The 26432-nt window shown below is 36.9% G+C and overlaps 1 protein-coding gene across 2 annotated transcripts in view; it reads left to right on the top strand.

Moving 5' to 3' along the window:
* The window catches only part of kif25 (kinesin family member 25), a 37987-nt gene extending 15996 nt beyond the window's left edge, over window positions 1-21991 (top strand). Inside the window, exons 5-15 of one of the 2 annotated variants that reach the window (XM_028797224.2) lie at window positions 1161-1264; window positions 3740-3822; window positions 5329-5371; window positions 6906-6973; window positions 8600-8674; window positions 9804-9947; window positions 10921-11097; window positions 14452-14606; window positions 17270-17434; window positions 21000-21155; window positions 21643-21991. In XM_028797224.2, coding sequence (XP_028653057.1) covers window positions 1161-1264; window positions 3740-3822; window positions 5329-5371; window positions 6906-6973; window positions 8600-8674; window positions 9804-9947; window positions 10921-11097; window positions 14452-14606; window positions 17270-17434; window positions 21000-21155; window positions 21643-21800 — 1328 coding nt within the window. In that variant the 3' untranslated portion in view covers window positions 21801-21991. Of the gene's footprint in view, window positions 1-1160; window positions 1265-3739; window positions 3823-5328; window positions 5372-6905; window positions 6974-8599; window positions 8675-9803; window positions 9948-10920; window positions 11098-14451; window positions 14607-17269; window positions 17435-17607; window positions 18188-20999; window positions 21156-21642 lie in introns of those variants that run through there. The other variant, XM_028797226.2, reaches the window with a different exon arrangement.
* The last annotated feature ends 4441 nt before the right edge of the window (window positions 21992-26432 follow it).

Below are 26432 nucleotides of genomic sequence, written 5' to 3'. Positions count from 1 at the left end.
AATGATGCTGTTGTCATTCCGTAGCGATCGTAGAGCTTTCTGTTCACTTGCCGAAATATGTGTGGTCGGTTGTCCTGTGTGTACCTGGCTGGCGACGTTGCACCTTATTTCCTGTCGGTATTTTTTCGGTTAATAAGATGTGTTCCAAGGAACCTAAGAAGTTCATGTCAGATGCGTCTTTGTAGTTGAATTGCGGACAAACGATTACAGAGGAATGTACCAAACGGATCCAGGACACAGCTTCCAAAAACCGTATCTCTAAACGACACACACTCAACAAAAAATGGAATAAACTCACTGGAAATCAACATACTAACAAACCCCAATCCGGAGTATACAACCTATCCAAAAGACAGCTCTCCACCACAGAACACAATATTCTCTCCAGAGGATTAAAATTCAACTACAAAGACGCATCTGACATGAACTTCTTAGGTTCCTTGGAACAGCATGTCAGATCTTTTAGAACTCTTGGAAAAGGATGGTTTGCTAAAGGGAGTGAATAAACCAGTGATTTTTTTTCAAAGAAACAGACACACATAAATCATTGTGGTCTGAGCCAGTCTGTTCTGCTATCTTCTTAATGGATGATACATCTTTAGAAGGATAAATTGAGGTTATTTATTTACTTAATGCAATTTTACAAAGGTATATTATACTATAATAAAGCATTTCAAAGGTACACACTGAATTCTTATCAGAATAATAAGCATGGTTCGGCTATAGCTATTTTGATATACAGATAAATAGAAATGTATTTGTTGCTAAAGGAAATTTGGCTTTTTGCAGAAGCTCAATAAACAAACAAACAAAATATATACACACAAACATACACACTATGGCCTGTAAACACAACAGAGCTAGGTGCTTTTACAGTCTTTTTTAAACTCCAGTGAGAATGATTTTTGTACTGAAAATGTATATCTAACTTAGATTATTGTGTTCTTTAAGTATATCTGGTTTGTATATGTTAAACTTTTGCCATGTTATACTGAATGTATAACATTCTTGATAAAATTGGAGACACTGAAGATTACATATAATCATCACTTATTTACAATGAATTTGATTAAATAATAATGTACAAAACTTATTAGACTTACTTGCCAAAGTATTAAAAGGTAAAAGAATCACTTCATATTTTATATTTTTCTACACAGGTTTTTATACTCGAGTTCCCATGCTGGAAAGGGCTTTGCAGGAAATGAAGACACAATATGAGAATGAAAGGCAGAAGAGAAAGATACTGCATAACACTTTAGTGGTAATTTATATAATGTATTATAACTTTATTGTATATGAGGTGGTAGATTCTTTTTTATAGATTGGTGATGATACAGCATTCATCTTAACATTACCTAGGTTTTTTTCACAATAATTCCAAAATGGGGCAAGAATACACAGATTATATGAACCCTGTAACATTTACTTCTGTGGTCTAACATATGCATATTTCAAAAGCATGTTGTTATGCTTACTCCCCAGTCCGGTCTCTAAATGTTAAAAAGCAGAACATGAAAAGATGGATGGAAATGTCTGTTGCCTTAGTGAGTTCAAAACGTTTAAGATAATCCAGAGCAGGAAAATCTAATATAACTAGATATCTTTTTATGGCTTCTTCAGCCCGAATTATTTTGCTCACCAGGCCACAAGCCATTGAGCGACTGGCACATGGTTGGTGGGACATTGTTATGCTGTTCTTAGCAAGGGTGGGGAGTTGTTAACCTTGACTGGGGATATTGTGAATAGGTGGAGGGGACACCACTTTGAGGAACTCTTTATTTTGGTGGATAAATTCAACTCAGAAAAGATAAGTGGTAGTAGGATATAGTGGAGTTAGGGCTACTTCCATGATGGAAGTTAACTGTGGTGATTAAAAAAATGACATAGTGCCAAATCTTCTTGGGGAGAAAGATATTTGTGAGGGCTTCTTGATTAACATGTCTCTTCAATTTTGTGTGGAAGGAGGTGACACTGTCTAGAAGGCTGAAATGATGTTCTCAGTTATTAAACTTGACAAGGATGTTTTTTCATTTACGGAGGGATCGTGCTCTTTATTCTTCAACGGAAAGTGCATGCTGGGGCAGATGAACTGAACTTAATTTGTATAGTAAACATTTGGATTCAAGTAGAGCAATGTTGTACTCCACTTTGCATAGGTATTTAAAGGAGTTGTGGGAGTCTGCCAGTTATGTTTAAACTTTTGCAGATTTGGAGAATGCTAATATGGGAAGCGCACCAAGAGTATGTGGTTCTTTTGCTGTTGTTGCATGTTATCCAGGTTGTGTATTTTTGCAGATTTGCTAACCTATATGGAGTTAGGCTGAATCAGTTTAAAATGAACAAGGAATTTTATCAAGTATTTAGTGTGAGGAGCCAATATAGGATTCTTTTGAAAGGTAGCTCAGCAAAAAGATTATAGAGCTGGGGTTAGGAAGCCTGGTCATGTTGCCAATATGACCTCACTGAGAAAACTGAACAGAAAATGAGATTAAACTAGTTTCAGATAAACATGAAATTAAAAAATCAAGGTTTGCAGAGAGATGGAACCTACCACAGCAGCACTGAACATAAGGCAGGGATCAGGACATACTCATGCACATATTCACATTCAAATGAATCCAATTCAGACTTAACAACCTAAAATTTGGGAATGTGTGTATAAAACTAGAGTACCCATGAAGGAAACCTGTATAGACAGTGAGAGAAAATGTGGACTCCACAGAAGTAATGAACATGAGCAGGATTCAAACACACTATACTCCTGAGACAGCAGGGCTAACTTCTTTAGTAATGAAGGCTCAGAGGCTTGGAGTATGCAAACTTGTAACTTCTGAGCTTGTTAAAAATTTCACAAACCTTTTCTATGTCAATCAAATGTTTTGTTTGTCTTATCTAACCACTTTTTTGTAGCTGATTTGATATAATATCTTCATCACCAATTTAGCATGAACATTGAGGTTAGGAAAATAAGCGACAGTCACACATGGCCAAGTCTGGAGACGAGAGTGTGTGTATCCTCTTTGAATCCACAGTATAGCAGAGCAGTTCTTGTAAACCATGCATTGTGAGGGGGGTATTGTCTGGAAGCAGGAGGGTGGTTGATAGATTTCCTTACTAATATCCCATTATTGACTGCTGCATATGCCAAAGCAAATCAACATATTCATCAGTTATGTGGGCTTTTAGGGACATGTAATGAATATGGATCACACAGTTCACATCATAAAAAATGTGCACATTAAACTAACTTTCACCAGAATTACTTTGTTGGGCTCTGTAATAGACTAATGCTTTGTCTGAGGCTGTTTCCTGCCATTACTCTGAGTTGTATTTGGTAGGTATAAATTGTAATGTTATGTTAAAATGTCAGAACTTTTTTAGATTCCAAAAAATATCTTCATTGGTTAGATATATCTGATGATAGGCCCGTATAATCAGCATCATATGTTAGTCCTAACATAAATGGGGGAATCTACGATTGCTATATTGTTGTTATTCTTTCCTTTTTTAAATCTTAACATTAATAATTTTCCAGTCTAACTTCTAACATGATACATTAAAATATTTTTAAAGTATTTGTGGAAAATGGTTAATGATATTTTTTAACAACTATAATATTTTCACCTTCCAAAAGTATGAATGAGATACAGGTTTCATTTGATAACATTGGACTTCTAGGATTATGTTTATCGTTAAAGTATGGACATAAAAATAACGATGAGTTTGCTCTTTGCAGGAGCTTAGAGGAAATATCAGAGTTCACTGCAGGGTGCGCCCAGTCTTACCTAATGATCATGAAGATACAGAAGCACCATTCAGGTACAACCTTTTGAATCACTTCTGGGCCTTAGGAATGGGTTGGGAGCCTATTACAACAACGTCAAGCACAAAGCAGGAACCAGCACTGTTCTGTTGAATTCTGGACAACTCTTTCATATTTACTAATACTGGGCCAATGCAGAAAAGGCACTTGGCCTAATCTGCATGTCGTTTGGATGTGGAGTAAATGGAGCATCAAGAGGAAACATTTGATGACACTGAAAGAATGTGGAAAGTTAATAGAGAAAGCAACTGCCTAGTAATTGTAATGTAGGTCTTTGGAGCAGTGAGGCAACAGTAATAACCAATTAGCCATCACAATTTCCCCTATATTATTGCCTTTTTTTTTTTTTTAAATGTATGGCCCCAATTAAAACTCCTTACTAGTTTCTAGTACATGAAGTTGATAAATGTTAATTTAAAAGAAATGGCTAAGGAGAGTGTAATTGGAGTAAATAATGATATGCTTCTAAAGGTATTTACGCAACTATGTTTAAAGTATTTTTAGTACATGGAGTAATCAGTTGCACAGTAATTTAAGGTCAACTAGACAGCATGATTAGCAAACAAATGTTGTTGCTGTTGGGTCTTCAGCCTGGGGAGCAAACAATCCTGTGCCACATTATGATATCTCATACATGAAAATTCCAAATTGGAAGGCACATAAGACACATCCTTACTTGAGTTCTGTGATAACTATAAAGTAATTTTCTAAGAATGAAGACACAACATTTGCTACACAAATACCGGAAGTATATTGAACGTATCACGAAGTCTGGAATGCCATGCTTTTGCTATAACCACTAACAAGGTATGCATTTAAATAAGCATTCTTCAGGCACATAAAACACATGTAAATTAAAGTGTCACTCTTCTCCGACCTTTCAGATATTCATGCAAGTACAGAGAAGTTTTTGCACTGTTCTGAAGTGAAGTTACATTCAACATTTTACCTCTTGCTATAAATTAAATTGTTTCAGTAACCCCTGAAATAGTACCTTGCTGGGAGTGCATAGCAGTGTTTCTCTTGGGTAAATTCCTTTTTTGAAAAGAAGGTCCATTTCTTGAGTTTGTCAGTCTAAGAGGACTTAGACAGGATTTGCACCATTTATTGCCCACAGACTTAACTGATTACGGATTTAACAAAAGCAATATCTGTAAGAACAGAATAATTGATGGAATAAGAAACCTCTAATTTGATATTGACAACAACAGACGTCTCTCCCAGTAAAGATATTTTCTGTGTTACAAAGATGTTACAATTTTTAGCAAAAAATATTGTTTTGTTCTTTTAATTTTTATTTATATATTACCTTTTTTGAAAATATTTAATTATAGTGAGTAATCTTTATACTAAGAAAATACCAGAGTGACTTTTTAAATTAAATTTACAAAGCAAAAAGACATACTGCCACTTTACAATGATTTTAAAAGAATACTGTACATCACAGTAATTGTGTTACATTGATGTGATTCAATAAATCTGACAGTTATCTTTTTTTTAAGATGTGGATCCATTTCAGAGAAAGTGATTCATGCCGTTAATGATGTGAGTAAATGTTCTGCAGAATATGTATGCTTTTTATTGTCTAAAAAACTACGGGGAACTTTTAAAATAAATATTCAGTTTTATTCCTTACTTAAAATATTAATGCAATTACATTAAAGCAACTACAAAACTACAGACGAAATAGCTTGTAAATCAGTAAATGGTGGGGCTGACATACTAATTTATGAATAAGACTGCTTAACTGTTACTCAGTGCCATAAATGAAGGTAACTGCACATTTTGTTTGGTTTATTTTGACCGTACCATCTTTTCTTTTCATTTATTTGATGTTTTTTGTATGGTTGTGTGTGTGAAGTACTACAGTATTTCATCTAGGAGGTTAAATTAGCAACAATATCAGTCGTATCTTCAGTATATACTATATTTATGAACAAGAAAAACTCCAGCAAAACAATTTAGTTCTTTCGTGATGAAATTGGAGAAAATGGTGCTGCATTCAACACTCTAAAAAGAAATGAGTGAATTAGTTTCTGGCTTAGATCTTAACAACATTTATAGGTTTAATATTGTTCAGTGACTGGAACATTTTGTTACAAAGTAAAATTGAATAATATGTAATACATTAATGTATAATGTGTTTTATTGGTGCTCACCATTGGTACTGGTTTATGCATTTGTAGTAAATCTTACAAATCCGTTAATTTCATGCTTGTTTCAGGTCAAAGTTAAAGGAAAAGGAAGACTGGATTTTAATTTCTTTAGTGTTGTGCAGACTCTCTGGCTTTTGTAAGGTCAAAATCAAATTAATTACCAAATAATAAAATAGGACACATTGCAAATGATTCCGCGATCTTTTAAAAATTACAGGATTATTATGAGCTTTTGTAGTACATAATATGCAATTGGCAGGTGTCTTTACTTTTAAAAATACACATGACATTGGCCTCATTATCCTGTTAAACACTTAAGGAAAAGTTTTACAGAAATGCCTTGTTTAATATTTTTTGTTTACAGTTCATCTTATTTAAAACTACTTACTTGTAACTTGAGGGCTATTTAGTGAAGATATAATAATTCTTTAATAATTAATAATTCTTCGCATTTATATAGTGCTTTTCTCACTACTCAAAGCGCTCAGCAATTGCAGGTTAAGGGCCTTGCTTAAGGGCTCATCAGAGCAGAGTCCCTATTGGCATTTACGGGAATCGAAACGGCAACCTTCCAATTGCCAGTGCAGATCCCTAGCCTCAGAGCCACCACTCTGCCTAATATACTAACTTTAGCATGTTAATTTAGATTGTACTTTTGCTGTTTACTTCAAAATTAGTTCACAACCTGTTTTGTTCCATTTGCATTATTGCTTTTATTTTTTATTTATTTTGAGTTAATAGTAATGGCTTGCCATCAGATATGATATAGAATTACTGTACTCTATTTTGGTTTGGAGGTTTGATTTATTGAAGTCTTATAACTTAATACACAGAAATGCAAATATGAGCACACCTGATGTGTAATATTAGCATATTTCACCATGCAATTACATATTTATTTATTTATTATTTATTTTCTTTAGGACACCATCTTTGTTAGCAGCTCTAGACCTGGGTATCCCACAGTGAACAAAAGGATTGAATTTGAAAGGTATTTCAGCTAATTCTAAAAAGTAGTATAAACAAAACTGTACCTAAAGGTATTAGAGAAAATTCTTTGCATAACAGTATCGCTGTACTTTTTAGAAAAGTGAATGAAATAAACATTCAATTTTATTTACTAATATAATGGAGACTAGCCAGAACTATGCTCAAACTAAACTCCTAATATCACAATATAAAATTTGACAAGACATTTAACACTACTATTATAATTGAGATTAGAATGTTTTATATTTTAAATTTTGTTTGAACACTCTTCAGTTTTCAAATACTGATAAAATTTCAATGTTAATATATAATATACAGTGTGTATAGTGTATATACTGTACTGTATCACATATCTGTGATCTGCTTCACACAACTGAGAGGACCTTTGCAGATGTTTACCGACTGGCTGACCAATCACATGTGTTACCTGGTAGGTAACCATCCAAATAATCAGATTGCGACTCAGACCTATGAATGTAATACTCCGATCTCCACCCTGTCAATTAACCGAACCAACCGCGGTGGTGCAATATCTGAGGGTTTGCTTCAGGTGCCGATGTCTAAGGTTCAATCACTGCAAGAGGAAGCAAAAGTATGTACACCTGATAAGCCTCAATTAGGGCGAAACACGTGTCATGTACTCTTTATATTATTTGGCAGGTACTGTATCACATTATGAGAACTGCCGTAATTCTTTATGGCATAAATTCAACAAGGTGCTGGAAACATTCTTCAGGGATTTCGGTCCATATTGACATAACAGCATTACGTAGTTGCTGCAGATTTGTCAGCTGCACATTTATAATGCGAATCTCGCGTTCCACCACATCCCAAAGGTGCTCTATTGGATTGATGTTTGGTGACTGTGGTGGTGATTTGAGTAATGTGAACTCACTGACATGTTCAAGAAAGCAGTCCGAGATGATTTGAGTTTTCTGACATGGCACGTTATCCTGGTGGAAGTAGCCATCAGAAGATGGGTACACTGTGGTCCTATGGACATCTACATTGTCAGCAACAATATTAAGGTATTCTGTGGCATTTAAATGATGCTTAATTGGTATTAAGGGGCTGAATGTGTGCCAAGAAAATATCCCCAGCAGCATTAAACCACCGCCATCAGCTTGAACCATTGATACAAGGCAGGATGGATCCATGCTTTCATGTTGTTGACGCCAATTTCTGACCCTTTCAATTTCTGTCACAGCAGTAATCAAGACTCATCAGATCAGGCAATGTTTTTCCAATCTTCTATTGACAATTTTGATGAGCCTGTACAAACTGTGGCCTGTACTTAGCTGACAGGAGTGGCAACCGGTGTTGTCTCCTGCTGCTGTAGCACATCTGCTTCAAGGTTCGGCATGTTGTGTGTTCAGAGAAGCTCTTCTGTATACCTTGGTTGTAATGAGTGGCTATTTGAGTTACTGTTGCCATTCTATCAGCTCAAACCAGTCTGGCCATTCTCATCTGACCTTTGGCATCAAAAAGGACCATAATTTAGAAATATAGATCTTTCTGAGGATAAACAGCTAGACAGTTAAAATTTGTAGAGGTTTGTGTTAGTCAAAATTGAAGACTGCATCTTGTTAAATTTAGCTTAATGTGTTTTAAAATGTTTATTTCATAGAGTGTATTCCTCAGAAGATTCTCAAGAAGTAGTATTTGCAGATGTGCGCCCTTTAATCACTTCACTTCTAGATGGGTAAACCTCTAAAATTATATTTTTTAGAACAACTTGAATGTTTTGTTGGTCTCTACTGAATGTAGTAAGTCAGCCTAAAGTTACTGAAATGTTACTGATTAGAGCTTAGAATATTATTTGCTTCTTAATTTTTTTAAATTATTATGTAACTTATGCACACAAACCAGATTTTTAAGCTTCATTAGTAATGCAGCTTCTTGCAAGGCTCATAAGCATGTAATATACAGTAGTTGAAAAAGAATTAAAAAAAATTGCAGGGTAGGTGCAGCAGATGGATGTTCTTCAAGTACAGACATTCCTTCCTTAGATGACCAACAATTTATTTTCTTAAATAAATGTCTAGGATGTATATTTTATTTATTCCTTATATGAGAACAAGGAAGTAGTGTCCAATTCTATATAAGGTAAACAAAAAGTGAGCACTGAGTAAGAAACCATTCTCTGTTTAGATTAATTGAACAGAGTGCATGAAAAGAAAAACTGGCATGGCATGCTGCAATCATTCCTTGGACATTGAAATAGACAGAAATAAAAAGAAGTGTAATCTGCACATTTCTTCTTTCTAGATAATGTCCTTTACATTCAATGTTTACACTATATTGACATCTTAATTTTTTTCTGCTTACTCTAATTTAGGGTCACTGGGGCGCAGAGTCTATTCTGATAGCTTTGAGTATAAGGCGGGAACTAACCCAGGATGGGTTGCCAGTTAACTTAAACAATCTATTTTTGTGGATGTTGGAGAAGAATGCACACACTGGGAGAATGTGCAAACTGCACACAAAACAGAAAATGGACACATGATTTGAGTACATTGCATGAATCCTTTAAGCAACAGCTGTGGCCACTGTGCCACACATTTTGTTTTTGGTAAAGCCCAAAAATAAATACAGAATTTGGCCAAATTTCATAAAATACATGTAGGACAAAAATAAACGTATGTAAAGGTTTAGGTTTTGTAAGTTTCAGAATGCATTCTGGGTGTTTTCACTCATAATATACTTAGATTTGTTTCTGTTGAAATATTTTTAAGAATTATGGCAGGTATTTATAACACTAGAAAACATTTTAATGTAGTGACAGTATTTATTTGAAATTATTCCTGAATCTAATGATACTTGCGTTACAGATATAATGTTTGTATAATGGCATATGGCCAGACAGGCAGTGGAAAAACATACACAATGATGGGGCCGCTTGGTGAAGACAACTTAAACTCTGAAGATCCTACAGAAGAAGGAATTATCCCCAAATCAGCTAAAGAGCTGTTCAAGTAAGAATTGTTGTTTTTCTATTATGATAGGACTTATATTCAGTTAAACTGTTACAAGTGACTGTGATTATAACTTTTTTGTATTTCAGTGTGTTGTTAAAATAGGCAAGATGTTCATCCATCCATTCCATAACCTTCTTAAGTTTAATAATAGAAAATAATAATAATAATAATAATTACTTACATTGATATAGTGCTTATCTGGCTGCTCAAAGCATTTTACACAGACAAGGGAAGAAACCACTTCAATCACCACCAGTGTGTACCATCCACTTGGATGATGTGACAGCTGCCATTATTGTACCAGTTCACTCACCACACTTTAACTATTAGGTGGTAAAGGAGTGAGAGAGAGAGAGAGCCAGTTAGGGACAGGGGATGATTAGTGGGCCAGAATGGACAAGGCTGTGAGGGGCAATTTAGCCAGGACATCGTGATAAGCCCTACTCTTTTCAAAAGATGACCAGGGATCTTTAATGACCACAGAAAGTCAGCACCTTGGTTTTATGTCTCATTTAAAGGACGACACTATATTTACAGCACAGTGTCCCCATCACTGCACTGGGGCGTTAGGATCGCCACACAAACCACAAGGTAAGTTCTCCCTACTGGACACACCAATACCTCTTCTAGCAGCAACCCTAGTTTTTCCTAGATGGTCTCCCATCCAGTTATTGGCCAGGCTTGACCATACTTAGCTTCAGTTGGATGACCTGTTTTGAAGTGCAGGTGGTATGGCTGCTGACACAAGACACAATAGTATGTAATGATACAGTATGTAGAAGGTAAGTTGGGAGCGTGTGCTGATAGCACATTGCCACACCCACCACATGACGAACCACCTGGACTGGGACCTGAGTGCAGCAGGTGACACCTCAGCACCACAGGTATGTGCTATAAATATAAATGCAGTTCCACCTAGAGGTCCATTATTTTGTTACAAGACCTGATAAGTTTTTTTGATTAACTGCAGATTTATTTCTGAAAGAGAAACGGGCCACTATTCTGTGGAGGTTTCTATTGTGGAAATTTACAATAATGAAGTGTTCGATCTGCTAGCAAAAGACAGTGATGGAACAGTGCGAAGCATCAAGCGGGAAGTTATCACAATGGTTAATGGACGGAGCAGTGTGCCATCTTTGACATATGAGTGAGTATTTTTATTACAGATTTCAAAACAGAATAGCTTGTTTCCTTCATTGTAGAGTTTTCTGTCATTATTCTGCCAAAATAGCAACATTTAACAGAGAACAGAAACAGGCTCAAATGCCAGTAAATGTTCTAGAGGAACAATCCCTTTGGTACGATTTCCTTCTGTTTGCTTGTTAGCCAGCCAAGGCTTAAATGTACAGACGTTTTAGAATGTCATAATAAGCAAGATTATTAAAGCTTACCCATTCCATTTGTAAAGCATAAAATTATTTTTTAACTATCATTCAAAACTGAAAATCCTTTTGGGAATTCCTATATTGAAGCAAAAAATGAGAAAAATAAAAAAAAGGAGTTTGTTTAATAGGAGTCCATTTAGTAAAAATATTAGTAGTAACAACCCCAGGACCAATTTAAAACTCAGTGTTTGGATTTTTTTTTTTTTTCCATTTGTATTTTTGTTTGCTGAAGATTTTCACTTTCCTGATCTTGTCAACATGTTTCCGGTGCTATAACACTTAAGCAGTTACAGTATTCTTGCTTATTGAAGACGCCTGTGCTTTTTGATATTGTACTTACCTTTATTTAAGTTAACACGGTCATTATACCTGATGTTCTGGCTACTGATCTCACTTTTCATACAAGCTTGTTTACGAAAAGCAGCTACTTGATTAATTACACAATGTAGCACATACACAGAACTGCACTCATATACAGAATCTTTAACCGCTTTGCCTTTAATTCCCTTCAAGACACGCTGATGTTTTAAATATTGTTTTATACTTTGTTACAAAGAGCATACCATAATAGCAACATTTGATTGCTGGACGAAATAGGTTTATGTTGTTTAGTTTCATTTTTTAATATTTTAAATAGTTCTTTTATTAGTAACCTCCTCTTCTAGCACTGTGTTTGAGTATGACTGACTAAATTTCATATGTATTTTGTTTCTTATTATTTTATCCAAGATTGTAGTCATTCACCTGAAATTTCTTATATGCCCTTTCTTCCAAAATTTGCTCACATCACTTTTTTCTGTAATGTTAATCAGTTAATCAATATGAAGCTATTTGTACTCTTAACTTGCCAGCTATATTGTGTCTAAAAGACAAGTGCCCTAGTATTTAATTTAAAAAAGGGCATTAACATTACAATAGGCTTCTGCATTTACTGTGTTTTACCAAAGAGACTGAAAGGTCATTTTTTCAGTCGTGCCTTAAAAAGGGTCTCTCATTCATTTTCTTAAAACTGATATCATACAATTGAAATTGATATATGTTAGATTTCTTTATATGGGTAGTGCCACAGATTGTTGGTATTATTACTGTAACATTGGTTTTAGGTCAGTTTCTTTATATGACACAGAGACCATAACATTTCAAAGTACAGTGGAACCTTGGTTCACGACCATAATTCGTTCCAAAACTCTGGTCGTAAACCGATTTGGTCGTGAACCGAAGCAATTTCCCCCATAGGATTGTATGTAAATGTGGTGTTATGGGTCCACAGCTCTTCCAGCAAAGGCCAGTTTGTTTTTAAATGAATAATCACCACGCTCGCGGCTTAGGAGGGGGCATGGTGACTGTAGCAAGCCGCAGGGCGATCTGCGGTGTGGGCGTTTCTCACCTAAGTGCACAGGTGAGAGACTGCCAACATCCATGATTGTTCCTGTAGCTAATGGGCTGCAGCTGCCATGTCCTCTCTGCATATATAGAGAAGCCCGAGACGGTTAGAGAGAGTACAAGAAAAGAAAAGAAAGGAAAGAGAACGGGAGGTTGTAGAAGAAAGCAGGAAGCAAGAGAAAGAGAGAGAGTGTGCTGGTGCGAGTGAGTGAGTGAGCATGAACAGGCAACCTGGGTGTTAGGCCGACATCCCAGGCGTAGTAGTTGTTGTCGCTCCCGCAGAGCTGTAAGAAGGACGGGAGTGACTGGAAGGTGGATGATTCTCCACGGATGACCGCGGGAATCAGGACTTGGGAATGTGGTGTCCACCACGTGAGAGCCTTGGCCGTTGGTGGGATTTCCCAGGTCACTGTCAGGGGGAGCCGACCGGAGCCAAGGATCGGAAAGGCGACTGACAGTAGCAGTAGCAGAAGTAGGTAGAAGGCCAGCTGTAATGAGAGCGTCCCTCCTGTTGAGTAGCAGGGGAGCCGCCAGGGTAAAGGAAGACACTTTAACGCTTTAACCTCGTTTTAAAAGATTGTTGTTTTGTGTATTTTAACCTCCACGTTTCATTTAATGGATTATTTATTTCTTGGACATTGCACTGCTGCACTTTATTAGAACACTGTTTTGGATTGCTGTGAATAAAAGCACTTGGCACTTTTAAACCATCCCCTTGCTCATTGTTATTGCCTCACTGTCTAGCTCATCGGTGACATTACCAACGGTGCTGGATTCAAGGGCTCCCTAACAGCCAATGGGAACATGGAGCCGAACCCGCATCGTCACAGTAAATACAATTAATCCGTTCCAGACCATATGAACTGTATGTAAATATATATTTTTTTAAGTTTTTAAGCACAAATATAGTTAATTAAACCATAGAATAACACTGAGAAAACCTTGAACAACAGAGAAAACTAACACTGCAATAGTTCACGCTATAGAGCTACCAACCGCTGGCTAAAAACACTTTTTTTTTTTTTTTAATGAGTTTTAAGCACAGGGAAAAAAATGAACATTTGAAAAAATCCGTAATTTAATAAACCACCAAGAAAAGTAACATTGCAACAATGCACGCTACGAACCAATCGCTGTAAACAGAAGTGAAAACAAAATCAAGCCCAGTGCATTCTTTAACTGCCTTCTCTACCTTATGAGTCCAGCCCCCTCTCCCTCTCGCTGCCCGTGTGTCTGCGTCTGTCTCTCTAGCGCTGCTTGTGTGTTTGCAGCTCTCTCTCGCGCTGCCTGTGTATGTGCGTTTGGCTCTCTCTCGCACTGCCTGTGTGTGTATGTATGTGTGTGTCGCGCTCTCTCGCTCTCTCTCTCTCTCTTGCTCGCTGCACAGGAAATGCACAGGGAGAGACTGAACATGTACAAACCGAAAGGGAAGCTGGCTTGTTCGTATACCGAGTGTGTGGTCATGAACCGAGGCAAAAGTTTGGCGAACTTTTTTGGTCGTAAACCGATTTGTACGTGTACCAAGATGTTCGTGAACCGAGGTCCCACTGTAAATATTGTGTGTCATTCTGATCTCAAAAGCATTTAAAATATTCGTTAATCCTGGGCAATTTATTTGCCTGTGAAGCAGGAGAACAGATTGTATACATTCATAATTATTTAACTGCTGTTTCTCAAGCTAAGCAGATCCGTAATTACCTCTTGTAAGTTTGTTTGTTTAACTTCCCACATAGGCGAGTAGAAAATGTAACTGAAATCATGTATTTCTTAAACCTTGGGATGCAACGCCGAGTGAAACATCCAACACTGGTCCACACTGACTCCTCTCGCTCTCACCTGATTGTTACCCTTACTGTTACAATGCACGGCACTACACCTAGAGGCATGGGTAAGAATTTTTTTTCCATCTAATTTTTAAATTATTGTTTGGTCTAACAAAAGTTACTTTGAACTGTTTATACTGAAATTTGATTGAGATGTCACAGTTTATTAGCCTTGACAATGAAAGCATGACTTCCTGGAGCTCATACAAGCTGAAATCCGACAAGTGGTGTTCATTTTCAACCACTGCATGCAAAGCAGTTTTGTCAGAAAAGTGTCCAGTTTTCAAACTCTGGTATAGAGAGGCACAAAAGTTAAGATATCAAGAAAAAGAAGAGCTCCTACCATACTCTCTTAATCATTCCAGCCTCCACTTCATGCTCTATACTTTGAGCAAGCTCCATGTAATACCACTCATTGTTGTATTTTTGTTGTATGACAAACAACACTCCATTAAAAGGAGAATGTAATTTTGCTTTTAAAGTATTTGATGTGCATATGGGTAACTTTTATATTTATTGGACCAGATTAACATGTTTCTTGACACTTAATATTTTTCTTTTGTACAGAATACTTGACTGTATGCAGCGTGAAGTAGTTTCATCATGATGAAAACACCTATAAGCTTACTGTAACAAAATTTTACCAAACCAAAAAAAAAAAAAAAAAAATCACTTTATGCAGTGCTTTTTATACACATTCACAAGATGAATACAATTAAAAACAAGTATGGTTGTAAGAATCAGCGCTTTCATACATTTTGATAATACATGTGCTGGTATTCTGGAAAATTAGACTAATAAAAAGGTCACTCACTTTTGGAATTTTCCATTACATTGAAAGTAAATATGTTGGCCTGTACATACCTGTATAGTAGCAGGGAATGTAGTGGTTAAAAGGTAAACCATGGTTCATCTCTGACAAAATATGTGACTGAATTATGATTATAAACCATATATGCCAACCACCCACAAGATAAATGTGGTGAGGTCTTTTGCAATACCAGTCTGGTAGATGAATCCACATGAACAAAACATAAGTAATGGAAACAGCCTCTTAGGATGTCATGAATAATGTGGCTTGCCTGCTGAGGAAGGAACCACAGCTCATTTGAGAGGCTGAAAAATACCACCTCAGTGAAGTCAGACTAATCTCTATGCATAGCATTTTCTCTGAAACCTGACATTTAAAATGAGGGTGGTTTCCTATTCTTGAAATTCTCCACAGGAGAGGCCCCCACGTGAGTGGCATGCAAAAGTTTGGGCACCCATGCTTAAAATTTCTGTTACTGCGAATAGTTAAGTGAGCAGAAGATGAACTGGTCACCAAAAGGCATAAAGACGACACATTTCTTTAATATTTTCAGCAATATTGCATTTTTATTTCCATCGCTCACAGGTACAAAATACCAAAAAAATTAAAACAGCCTGAAACAAAAGTTTGGTCACCCAACATGGTCAGTACTTAGTAAAACCCCCGGTTGGGGTGGTTATTTGCTTCTCTAGAAATCCAATGAGCAGTTCTTCCACAACCTCCACCATTCCTGTTAACTGCCATTTCTTAATAACTTTATGAACTGAGGGAGCAGCTACCTGCGAACACTTTGCTACTTTCTTGTAGCCTTCTCCTGCTTTGTGAGCATCAATTATTTATTTTTCAGAACTAGGCAGCTGCTTAGAGGAGCCCATGGCTGCTGATTGTTTTGGGAGTCAAGAGAATTTATACAGCTTTGCAATTTGCATCACCTTCAGTTTCTGAACAGTGATGTGAACAAGCCATAGTCCTCACAAGCTAATTAAGGTCTATGACCTTGGTAGAAGTTATCTGAGACCTGACGTATCTTGGGGTGCCCAAACATTTGCATGTTGCTCCTTTCCTTTTTTCACTGCACAATTGTACAAAACAAAAACAATACACTAATCTTTCATAAAATGCTGAAAAAAATGTCATCTTTAACTTTTGGAGATCAGTTCATCTTCCACTCACTTAACTATTCACAGTAGCAGACATTTTAAGCAAGGGTGCCCAAACTTTTACATGCCACTGTAGATGCTCACAAGCCATTTGATACTTTCCATAGAGACAGAAGTTGAGGCAGTGCATTAGAGAGTCCTGCTAATGTCACTGCCAAGTTGGAGACAGGAAACCTTCACCTACTGTTTACATGCATGCACATAGCTATTCCAAGTATTTCCAGATCATGAATTTAGCTCTCACAAAGGTACCAGCTAATGACTTCTACACCAGGAGGCTGCTTGATTCGAGTCAGACTGGTGTGTTGTTATTTGATGTCTGTATTAGTTACGTCTTGTATTAAAAACTTAATTTGTTTATACAGTGTATAATTAATTCACTATGTAATCAATGTCACTGTATAATCATTTTAGCCTAAATATATATTTAAAAATAAACAACTTTAATAGGAATAATAACCTTAGTGTGTTGTATATGTAAAATATATTTACCTTGTTACGTTTTACAGAATTATCAGATATTTGTGAGAGTTGCAAATCATGTTTCAATTCAACTGAAATAATACTTTTGTCAGTGGCCAGTTATTTTAAATGAAGTTTAAAACAATTAAAAACGAAATCATGATGCCTAGTTAAGTAAGGCGTTTCAGGAGTAAGAAAAACATGTCTCTGGAAAACTGGTCTTGTCAATAAATCTAGCACTTTTCTTAAATGCTAATCTCCCCGCCTTGTTTTTCATTTAAACCCTTCTCTTCAGAAAATGAACAGGAGTCATCGTATCACAATTGTTCTTCAATTAAAAATACAGAGGAATATGTCCAGCTTTCTCCACCAAAGCCAAATATTTTATTGGTGCCAGAACACTCGAAGCGTATGAAAATGAAATTAGAACTAGTTGATCTTGCGGGCAGTGAATGTGTTGGTAAGTAATTATTCACAAGGGATGGTATGATTAAAAATTTAATTTCAAAAAGACTAGAAAATCCTTTCTAATTTTTTTTATGTTTTATGAGAAGTTTTGGTTGCAGAGTAAGCAAACAGTCAAAATGAAGTGGCTTTACCTAAATAATAATTTGTGTTCTTTATTCCCTTCAGGATATTCAGCTGCTTTACCAGCTCCACCTCCTAATGGCAGAAAGCTAAAAGCACATATGCTTGAGGCAGCCATCTGTGTGCTGGGCTAGAAGTGTCTCTAATTGTACAGAGACAAGTAATTCATTATTATCAGTCCAAACTAGGAGTGTTATCAACCTGAGAATAAATAAATAGTTGTATTGTTTTCTGCTGTAAAGGTCTTAAATCATATGAATTCTAAAAGTAAACATAAAGTGGATATCAGAAGTGTACACATAGTTACTGAACTTTCAGTTTTCGTTGATGTTAAGGCTGAAATAATTTTTTGAGAAAATAAAGAAAAATCCCTTTTTACACCATGGCTGTATGAGTGTACACACCTTTATATGATGGGGTTTGGGTGACTGTTACACCCCAATATATAATTAAAGCGAAGTGAAGTTTTAGCTGTCTCACCAGCTATAGCAGCCTATGTCTTAGCACCCAGAGTGGCCTCTCACAAATAGTTGGGCAGGTGGGAACATTACAAGGATACCTATAACAGAGCACAGATTTTATTGTTACCATTTATAATGGTGGGTAAGCTTCACAAAATCTAAGGCATTAAAGGGGGGGGGGGGGGGTTGGACACAAACCATCCAAAGCATTGATGAAGATGTATTAACATTCTTTGGAAGTACATTAAAGGTAGTTGGGAGCAAATAGCTACCATACAGTGAAAGGAAGCATTGGTAAAGTAAGACATGTGTGATTTGTAAGACAGAGAGACATTTAACACTTCTTCTTTGCCAACATTTCTAGAACTGCATACTATAATTCTGCTTGTGCCTCTCTGAAATGTAACTCAATGCAGAAAGAAATGAAGCTGCACCACAGATATATTTGTATTCAAGCCTGTAGTGTAATTGAGCTCTGCTTGTATTCCTTACAGTTCTCTTTTTGTCTTTCTTCACCTTTATTCTTAAACATTCTTACATCACGTCAATTTACAGATGCTAGTTATTAAACATTTTTATGTCGCGTCAATTTACAGGTGCTAGTTAATATACACTGCCTGGCCAAAAAAAAAAGTTGCCACCTGGATTTAACTAAGCAAATAGGTACGAGCCTCCTATTGGATAATTACTGCATGGGCAATTATCTTTCAGCTGGCAACAAGTTATTTAACCCCAACTGGTGCAATGAGTTGCTTCTCATTTCTTAAACAACCATGTCGAAAGACACATCTCGTGGTTGTGGAAAAGATGTTGAGTCTGTTTGAGAAGGGTCAAATCATTGGCATGCATCAAGCAGAGAAACATCTAAGGAGATTGCAGAAACTACTAAAATTGGGTTAAGAACTGTCCAATGGGTCCCCACTATCCTTCCAGTTTTTAATAACGCATCGTCTTCGAGAAAGAAATGTGGCTGGAAAAAAATCGTGAATGATTGTGATCGGCGATCACTTAAACGTTTGGTGAAATTAAATCGAAGAAAAACAACAGTAGAACTCAGGTCTATGTTTAATAGTGAAAGTAAGAGCATTTCCACACACAATGCGAAGGGGACTCAAGGGATTGGGACTGAACAGCTGTGTAGCCGTAAGAAAACCACTAATCAGTGAGGCAAACCGGAAAAAAAAGGCTTCAATTTGCTAGGGAGCATAAAGATTGGACTCTGGAGCAATGGAAGAAGGTCATGTGGTCTGATGAGTCCAGATTTACCCTGTTCCAGAGTCATGGGCGCATCAGGGTAAGAAGAGAGGCAGATGAAGTGATGCACCCATCATGCAAGATCTTGGTGAAAAATTAATGCAACACTGGATGGAACTAAATCTTGTGACATTGCAGAAGCTTATCGAAACAATGCCACAGCGAATGCGTGTCGTAATCAAAGCTAAAGGCGGTCAAATGAAATATTAGAGTATATGACCTTTTTTTTTTGGTGTCGACTTTTTTTTGGCCAGGCAGTGTATTATTCACGTTTTTGGGATAATGTACAACATAGCGTCACTGACTGGGCAGGGAAGTGAATTCAGGTCACTGTGAAATGTGAGGCCCTGCTGTATTACCATATTGTAATTCCTGCATTAAAATGAAATTGCATTGAGTATTGTCACCACATAAACATCTGTCATTCCTAATGGTGATATTCAAGAGCCTGTTTAGTTGGGTCATTAATCACAGTGGGATTGTGATCACAAAAAAAAACAAAACTCTGCAATGATAAGCATGTTTCTGCTCCATGTGGAACAAAGTGAACATCAATTAGAAGATTGTATGAAACCTGTATCATGCGCTGCTGCCCTGCATGCTTTCAGACAACATTCCTGTTGACAGTAACATATTGCAGCGAGACCCAATTTTTGCCAAAGCTGGAAAGTTGTAATGTCATCATGGAAATATAATGATAAAAAACATGTCTTAATTCATCCATTTTCAATCTCACTTAAATCAAATTTAGGATTGTGGAGACTGGAGCTTATTTTAACAGCACTGGGTATAATGCAAAAGACACTCAGACACACTCCCCCAGTTACAGGACTGATTTAAAGTCCCCTGTTAAACAAACTTTCATGCCTCTTTGATGTCAGAGGAAGTACAAAGTCTGCACAGGCAGACTTATGGGTGAGATTCAGACTCAGAAGTGTGGGGATGTGTAAGAGTAGTGCTGTCCACTGTGAAATTGCATCACCTAGTTAAAAAAAGAAAGAAATGTGTACTAAATATACCAAGTTTGTAAGCCTCATCATCTCTGGCTTGAGAAAGCCCTGGTCTCACTTTGCTGTGCCTTCAGTGTGACTTGGACTTTTCCAGTGTTACATCATACATTTAATTATTTGACTGATACTTTTATCCAAAGCAGCTTACAATATTTGTGATACAATTGGTTACGTTTCTTTTGCATTTCCAAGTGGAGCACAGCCATGTGACGTGACTTGCTCAGGGTTGCGCAGTGGTGGGATTTAAACCCAAAGCCTTAACCACTGCACAAACTCCATTAAATGTGATTTTTTTCCGTTTATAAACAGGTTAGGTAGAAGTTGGGTTGATAAATTTTCAAATGGTGTGAAACGGGGTAATTTTTTCTTGTTATTTGCTTTGATTTCTGTGAATTTATTTTTTAAATATTTTTATGGTACCTACCTATTTTTACCTTTTAATGTAAACTTGTTGTCTACCCCTCAGTAATATAGTATGATCTTGTCTAATTTGGTTAACCTCTGAGTAGTATTGATATTTTTTAATGTACTTTATTCAGTTGTTAACAGTTACAGGTTACATTCATCATATTATATAGATAACATCCTTTAGTTTACTTAAGTATGATTGCTATTCATTTTGACAGGCTTCTTAATATTTACCACAGCATGCTTTTACAGAACTGAAAATGTTTGAGATACAAGAATTAACTTTAATTTCCCCCCCTCACAGCAATGTCTGGTGTAACTGGTGCGGCCCTTCTGGAAACCTCTTTTATTAACCGCAGTTTATCAGCCTTAGCAGATGTACTTGGAGCGTTAGCAGAGCAAAGACCTCACATACCATACAGAAACAGCAAGCTAACTTACCTGCTCCAGGATTCCATAGGTAAACAGTTCTAGTCTAACCATCATTACTCTGAAATGCTGTATATTTGAATATGATAAAATATTTATTTACCTGAAAAGAAAAAAAACAAAACTTTACTTTTGGTGTAATTGTTGAAGTTATATTGTGCACTGTAGTAATATTTAATAATAATAATACATTTTATTTATATCGTGCCTTTCCGATGCTCAAGTTACATTTTGTACATTTACGCATTCATCACAAAAGAAATAACACAAATGGTACGGTTTTAAGAAACTCAATCCTTTAAAACCATCACCTCTAGAGTAATTTTTCAAGTGTTTCGTTGATGAAAGGTTTGTGCATGAAATGCATCCTGCTTCCTAATAGTTGAACAGTAGACTGAAACCTGTTGATTTGAAAGATCTTTTTATGGCATGTGCAGTATTAACATTTTGTTGGCTTCGACCGGCCTCCCCCTTTGAGATGAAAGTGTTTCTGATAATGTTCTTTGTTTCTTCTCTAGGAGGAGATGCAAAATTCCTTGTGTTGCTTTGTGTTTCACCTTCTCAGAAGTACATTGCTGAGTCACTTCAGAGTTTATATTTTGGCTGTCGAGCACGTCAAGTTCAAAAAGGTCAGCCTAAAAAGAAGAATGCAAATGGCTCTCTTAAATTTCGATGAACATTGAACAATACCTTATTATACAGATTTTCAGGGTTTTAAAATCTTGTCCCTCAGTCTACTTCACACTTTATATAGTGTTTAAATTGCAAAAAGCCTGTTATCTTTTTTATTTATTGTTATTAATAACCAGCCATAGCAATAAACAACCAAAACAAGTCCAAGTTATTCCGTCCCATTTGTTTGTGACCTTTTCAAATACAGTTGAAGTTGTTATGTAGCAAATCTTATAGAGACTTCCGTATCTGTGAATGTAGAAACTGTGTTGTTAGGGTAGCCATTGCTACTGTACATTTTCAAAAATAGTGTTCACAATCAGCACTCAACTTGGCAATGCCTATATATTACTGTGTCTACTGTATTACTATGGATTTGCAAGCAATTTACTCTAAATGCATTTACCACATTATACAAAAAGTAATTACAAATTACCATATAGCGTTTTTGTCACATGCTGTAGATGCTTTTAATAGTTGGTATAGAAGAGTTCCAGGGCGTGCGATGGTCAGATATCACTTCAAACTGCAGCTGCATTGAGTTTACAAGTAAAGTAAAATGGAGCATTTAAATTGATCCTGTTGACTTTTGAAAATTGTGCATCATTTATCCCAATAGTAAACATCTTTCTCAACCACTCACTTGTTTCCCATTTTGAATTTATAGTCAGTCAAACAATAGTTTTTATTATCTCCATTCATCTTTCCTCACTGAAGTGAAAATCTAAATATTAGATTAAGCTCCATTCTCTTTACATCCCTCTGACAAAGCCATATTTAAATACACCTATTGTACAAAATAAAATCAAAAGATAAAAGCTTGTGCCCATTAAACAGTGTTTTCTCACTCACCCTGTTTAACATTCTTGGTCTTCCAGTAGGGGGCTCCAGTTTCCTAGCACAAGATTTTGGGATTAAAAATGGTTTTCGTTTGATTTAGTACTTTTAGAGAAGTATGCACACCACCACAGTAATATCTAAACAGCCTTCTGACTTTATTTTACTTTTTCGCATTGCACTCCAAAATAAATTAAGTGAAATATGATAATTTACAAGACAAGGTCTTTCATACACATGATAGTTGACAACGAAAAACAGCAAGAAGATTCTCCAAGACTAAGAGTGACTTGAATATGTGCAGTGGTAGGCAGGCAGCTAATGTGAAATGTTTGGATTACTGCAGATGAGAGGCAATGAAGGTGTGTGTGACTGTATTAGCGAAAGGAGCACTAGGAGTAGTGCTCATGTTATGACAGGTTTATCTTCCCAAAATCTCTCTTCTGGTCATCTTCTGGACCAGTGTCCTCATTCTGCTTAGAATCTGGTGGTTTCTTGAATTCTGGTATTTGTGCAGCCATTTATTCAGAATCTGTGAGCTTCCAGTTCCATAAATCTGTTGTCCTACTTTAATGCATGCTCTGCTCAGATCTCTTATATTTGGGCCAGCGGAGGAGGAGGAGAAAAGCAAACCATGCCCTCTGCAGTGGTACTAACTGGATGTTTAGAGCAGATTATACAGTTTGGTCCATAAATAATTGGACAGAGACAACTTTTTTTCTAATTTTGGTTTTGTACATTACCATAATGAATTTTAAATGAAACAACTCAGATGCAGTTGAAGTGCAGGCTTTCAGCTTTAATTCAGTGGGGTGAACAAAACGATTGCATAAAAATGTGAGGCAACTAAGCATTTTTTAACACAATCCCTTCATTTCAGGGGCTCAAAAGTAATTGGACAATTGACTCAAAGGCTATTTCATGGGCAGATGTGGGCAAGTCTGTCGTTATGTCATTATCAATTAAGCAGATACAAGGCCTGGAGTTGATTTGAGGTGTGGTGATTGCATGTGGAAGATTTTGCTGTGAACAGACAACATGCGGTCAAATGAGCTCTCCATGCAGGTGAAAGAAGCCATCCTTAAGCTGCGAAAACAGAAAAAACCCATCCGAGAAATTGCTACAATATTACGAGTGACAAAATCTACAGTTTGGTACATCCTGAGAAAGAAAGCAAGCACTGGTGAACTGAGCAACGCAAAAAGACCTGGACGTCCACGGAAGACAACAGTGGTGGATGATCGCAGAATCATTTCCATGGTGAAGAGAAACCACTTCACAACAGCCAACCAAGTGAACAACACTCTCCAGGGGGTAGGCGTATCAATATCCAAGTCTACCATAAAGAGAAGACTGCATGAAAGTAAATACAGAGGGTGCACTGCAAGATTAAAGCCACTCATAAGCCTCAAGAATAGAAAGGCTACATTGGACTTTGCTAAAGAACATCTAAAAAAGCCAGCACAGTTCTGGAAAAACATTCTTTGGATAGATGAAACCAAGATCAACCTCTACCAGAATGATGGCAAAAAAAAATATGGAGAAGGTGTGAAACAGCTCATTATCCAAAGCATACCACATCATCTGTAAAACACGGTGGAGGCAGTGTGATGGCTTGGGCATGCATGGCTGCCAGTGGCACTGGGACACTAGTGTTTATTGATGATGTGACACAGGACAGAAGCAGCTGAATGAATTCTGAGGTGTTCAGAGACATACTGTCTGCTCAAATTCAGCTAAATGCAGTCAAATTGATTGGGCGGCATTTCATGATACAGATGGACAATGACCCAAAACATACAGCCAAAGCAACCCAGGAGTTTATTAAAGCAAAGAAGTGGAAAATTCTTGAATGGCCAAGTCAGTCACCTGATCTTAACCCAATTGAGCATGCATTTCACTTGTTCAGACAGAAAGGCCCACAAACAAACAGCAACTGAAAGCCACTGCAGTAAAGGCCTGGCAGAGCTTTAAAAAGGAGGAAACCCAGCATCTGGTGATGTCCATGAGTTCAAGACTTCAGGCTGTCATTGCCAGCAAAGGTTTTTCAAACAAGTATTAGAATTGAAAATATTATTTCGAGTTATTTAATTTGTCCAATTACTATTGAGCCCCTGAAATGAAGGGATTGTGTTAAAAAAAAAGCTTTAGTTGCCTCACATTTTTATGCAATCGTTTTGTTCACCCAACTGAATTAAAGCTAAAAGTCTGCACTTCAACTGCATCTGAGTTGTTTCATTTAAAATTCATTGTGGTAATGTACAGAACCAAAATTAGAAAAAAGTTGTCTCTGTCCAAATATTTATGGACCTAACTGTATACAGTCGCAGCAGTAGCACACACTTTGACCTTTAGCATCCAGGACATCTCTAGAATAAAAAGAAAATTTTGAAGGATATGCAGGCACAAAACAATGCAAAGGAGGTTATGTCCACTTCTAACTGTGACATGGAAAAAAACAACAAGTATTGCAATTCCGGTTAGTTTGCCTCCCAAAGACCTGAAGGCATTTTTGGGGGTGTCAGCAGCACCAACATCTAGCAGCCAAATCTGACTTGATGTCTTCAGTAGCCTATTGAGACTCCTACACAACAGGGGAAAATGTAAAAAGGAGTGCAGGATTGAATATCCATCCATCCATTTTCCAACCCGCTGAATCCAAACACAGGGTCACGGGGGTCTGCTGGAGCCAATCCCAGCCAACACGGGGCACAAGGCAGGAAACAATCCTGGGCAGGGTGCCAACCCACCGCAGAGGATTGAATATAAATCTGTAAATGCTAGAAACATGCTTGTGTGTTTGAGTAGACCAGTGTTTCCCAAACTCAGTTCTGTGGACCCCCTGTGGCTGCAGGTTTTTGTTCCCACCAAATTCCTAATCATTGACAACACCTGATAGCACTGATCTCATTTAATTAGCTGGTATTTTTTTTCTGACATTCAGAAAAACACTATAGCATGATTTTTACTTTTATAAGACATTTTAAAAATATTTCTGCTTTTGTTATAGATTTAAATGCTTAACTCTCTTTTGTTGATTTCGTTACACTTTGCCCTTTCTCTGTGCAGTTTTTCCCCCTTTGTTGTATCTTAATAATGACAATTAAAAATGAGCAGAGCAGACACCCAGGCAAACAACACTGAAAAATCAAAGGCTGCAACTACTTTAGCGTCAGACCCACTAATTAGTAAATAATGGATTAATTAAACAATTAGAACATAGAACATCTAGAAAAGTAGAATGAAAAATCAAGATGAAAATACTGTTAAAAAAAAATACATTATCCCTATATAACTGCTTGGTACATTTTAATATTTTTTTTTTTTAGCAAACTAATTTCTATATTGTTCCCTAAACACAGAACTTAGGAAATATTAGATAGATAGATAGACAGATAGTTCCGAGTGGAACTGAAGAGTCGCATAGTGTTGGGGATGGAACGATCTCCTCAGTCTGTCAGTGGAGCAGGACATTGACAGCAGTCTGTCGCTGAAGCTGCTCCTCTGGCTGGAGATGATACTGTTTAGTGGATGCAGTGGATTCTCCATGATTGACAGGAGCCTGCTGAGTGCCCGTCACTCTGCCACAGATGTCAAGCTGTCCAGCTCCATGCCAACAACAGAGCCTGCCTTCCTCACCAGTTTGTCCAGGCGTGAGGCGTCCCTCTTCTTTATGCTGCCTCCCCAGCACACCACCGCGTAGAAGGGGGTGCTCGCCACAACCGTCTGATAGAACATCTGCAGCATCTTATTGCAGATGTTGAAGAACGCCAGCCTTCTAGGGAAGTATAGTTGGCTC

The sequence above is a fragment of the Erpetoichthys calabaricus genome, chromosome 3 (genome assembly GCF_900747795.2).
Source record: "Erpetoichthys calabaricus chromosome 3, fErpCal1.3, whole genome shotgun sequence".
NCBI lineage: Eukaryota > Metazoa > Chordata > Cladistia > Polypteriformes > Polypteridae > Erpetoichthys > Erpetoichthys calabaricus.
This window is presented reverse-complemented; position numbering and strand designations above follow the sequence as displayed.